Source organism: Cyprinodon variegatus, unplaced genomic scaffold, assembly GCF_000732505.1.
Source record: "Cyprinodon variegatus isolate N-32 unplaced genomic scaffold, C_variegatus-1.0 Scaffold745, whole genome shotgun sequence".
Lineage (NCBI taxonomy): Eukaryota > Metazoa > Chordata > Actinopteri > Cyprinodontiformes > Cyprinodontidae > Cyprinodon > Cyprinodon variegatus.
The window spans coordinates 118,261-120,101 of NW_015151198.1; the positions used below are offsets into that span (position 1 = coordinate 118,261).

General features: G+C 43.7%; 1 protein-coding gene across 1 annotated transcript in view; it reads right to left on the reverse strand.

Moving 5' to 3' along the window:
• The window catches only part of LOC107098078 (NACHT, LRR and PYD domains-containing protein 3-like), a 16,615-nt gene that overhangs the window by 7,177 nt on the left and 7,597 nt on the right, over positions 1-1,841 (reverse strand). The window contains 3 exon segments of the mRNA XM_015395534.1: positions 4-339; positions 341-778; positions 884-908. Of these exon segments, the coding sequence (XP_015251020.1) occupies positions 4-339; positions 341-778; positions 884-908 (799 nt within the window).

Below are 1,841 nucleotides of genomic sequence, written 5' to 3' on the forward strand. Positions count from 1 at the left end.
GATTTTCTTGGCCTGGTCTTCATTTTTGAATCTCTTAATGAAGTACTCCTCCTTTTGTGGGTCATTGAACCCTCTAACCTCTGTGACCATGCAAACACACTCAGGAGGGATCTGATTGGCTGCTGCAGGTCGTGTGGTTATCCAGAGGAGAGCAGAGGGAAGCACGTAACCCAAGATGAGGTTTTTTAGCAGAACATCCACTGAGGTGGACTTTGTAACATCAGTAAGGATCTCCTTGTCGTTGAAGTCCAGAGGAAGTCGACTCTCATCCAGACCATCAAAGATGAACAGAACCTGAAAATCTTCAAAGTTGCAGATTCCTTTGGTTTCACTAAAAAAAGTGATGAACAAGTTCCACTAAGCTGAACTTTTTCTCTTTCAGCACATTCAGCTCTCTGAAGGTGAATGGAAATATGAACTCGATGTTCTGGTGGGCTTTGCCTTCAGCCCAGTCCAGTGTTACTTTCTGGGTTAAGAACGTTTTCCCGATGCCAGCCACTCCCTTTGTCATCATTGTTCTGAACCGCTGACCTCTTTCATGTTGGACTTTAAAGATGTCTTCTTGTCTGATTATTGTTTCGGGTCTGTGTGTTTTCCTGGATGCTGTTTCAATCTGTCTGACCTCATGTTCAACATTGACCTCTTCCGTGTCCCCCTCAGTGATATAGAGCTCTGTGTAGATCTGGTTCAAAAGGGTTGGAGTTTTTACTTTATCTATCCCCTCAGTCACACAATGGAACCTCTCCTTGAGTTGAGCTTGAAGTTTGTTTTTAACATGCTGCAAAGTTTCTAAAATAAAATAAAATAGAAACACAGTCAGTTTCTAGTCAGAATAGATCATATATTTATCCATCAGGTTAAGTCTGTGTAGAAATTAACTTACTGTTCTGCAGATTATCAGCAGGCAGCTGAAACAGGATAATACATATTGGACACATCAGACTGAAATCATGGAGCTAAACATCAGATGAATTTTGACAAATTGAAAGCCAACTGGTGCAGAATAAAGATGTTTTACATTTACAGACCGTGTGGTGCGGTAGTCTTTGATGTTTCTCGGCAGTCAAACCACAAGATATCTCTGAGATCTCCCCATCCACTCTGTGGAGGAAGTATTAGTAAGGACATTTTAAACAGCATTTTTCCAAGACAAAGTTTCCAACAGTGTCACAATAAAAGTCATCAAAAAAGGAAGATGAGATAAAAGGATGACAAACATATTCTGAGTTGGACTGAAAGGTACTCCTGTTCACAATGTCAGCATATTTTAGGAATGTGGAGACTGTGACTCAGAGCTGGGGGGCAGTGAAATTGTAAGCTGTGTTAGGAATCCAGTTTGTGTGGGTTGTTTTGTGTTTGTCTCTCCCTCCACCACCAGGTGGTGCCCTGTCCTCGTTGGCCCTCCTGCACACCTGCGGCTCGTTAGTCCATCACTGAGGAGTATTTGAGCCGTTGACTGCCACTCCCTCGGCGCCAGAGTGTTTGCCAGTTTAGGGTACTCTAGCCAAGCTGAGATTAGCTGAGTCTAACCTGAGCCTTTGTTTCTCTGAGATTTTACTTTTTTTTTTGTCTTTGCCTTTCGGCAGGAAGCCTTCCTGGAAACTGGATGTTTGGCCTTTTCCCCCTGGAAGGATCGTTTTGTGTTCACACTGAGCAGGGGAAAAACCTTCTCATGACCCGTTCAAGTTCCCTATGATATCCAAGTGGCAGTCCGCTCATTTGCTCCTCAGGGTCAAACTAAAACCAACCTATCCGCCCTCCAACGAGTTGCCCTTCCTCTGGATAAACCCACACTTTCTGGATTCAAGGGAAAGACTGAAATCCCCTCCAACGTGAGTCCC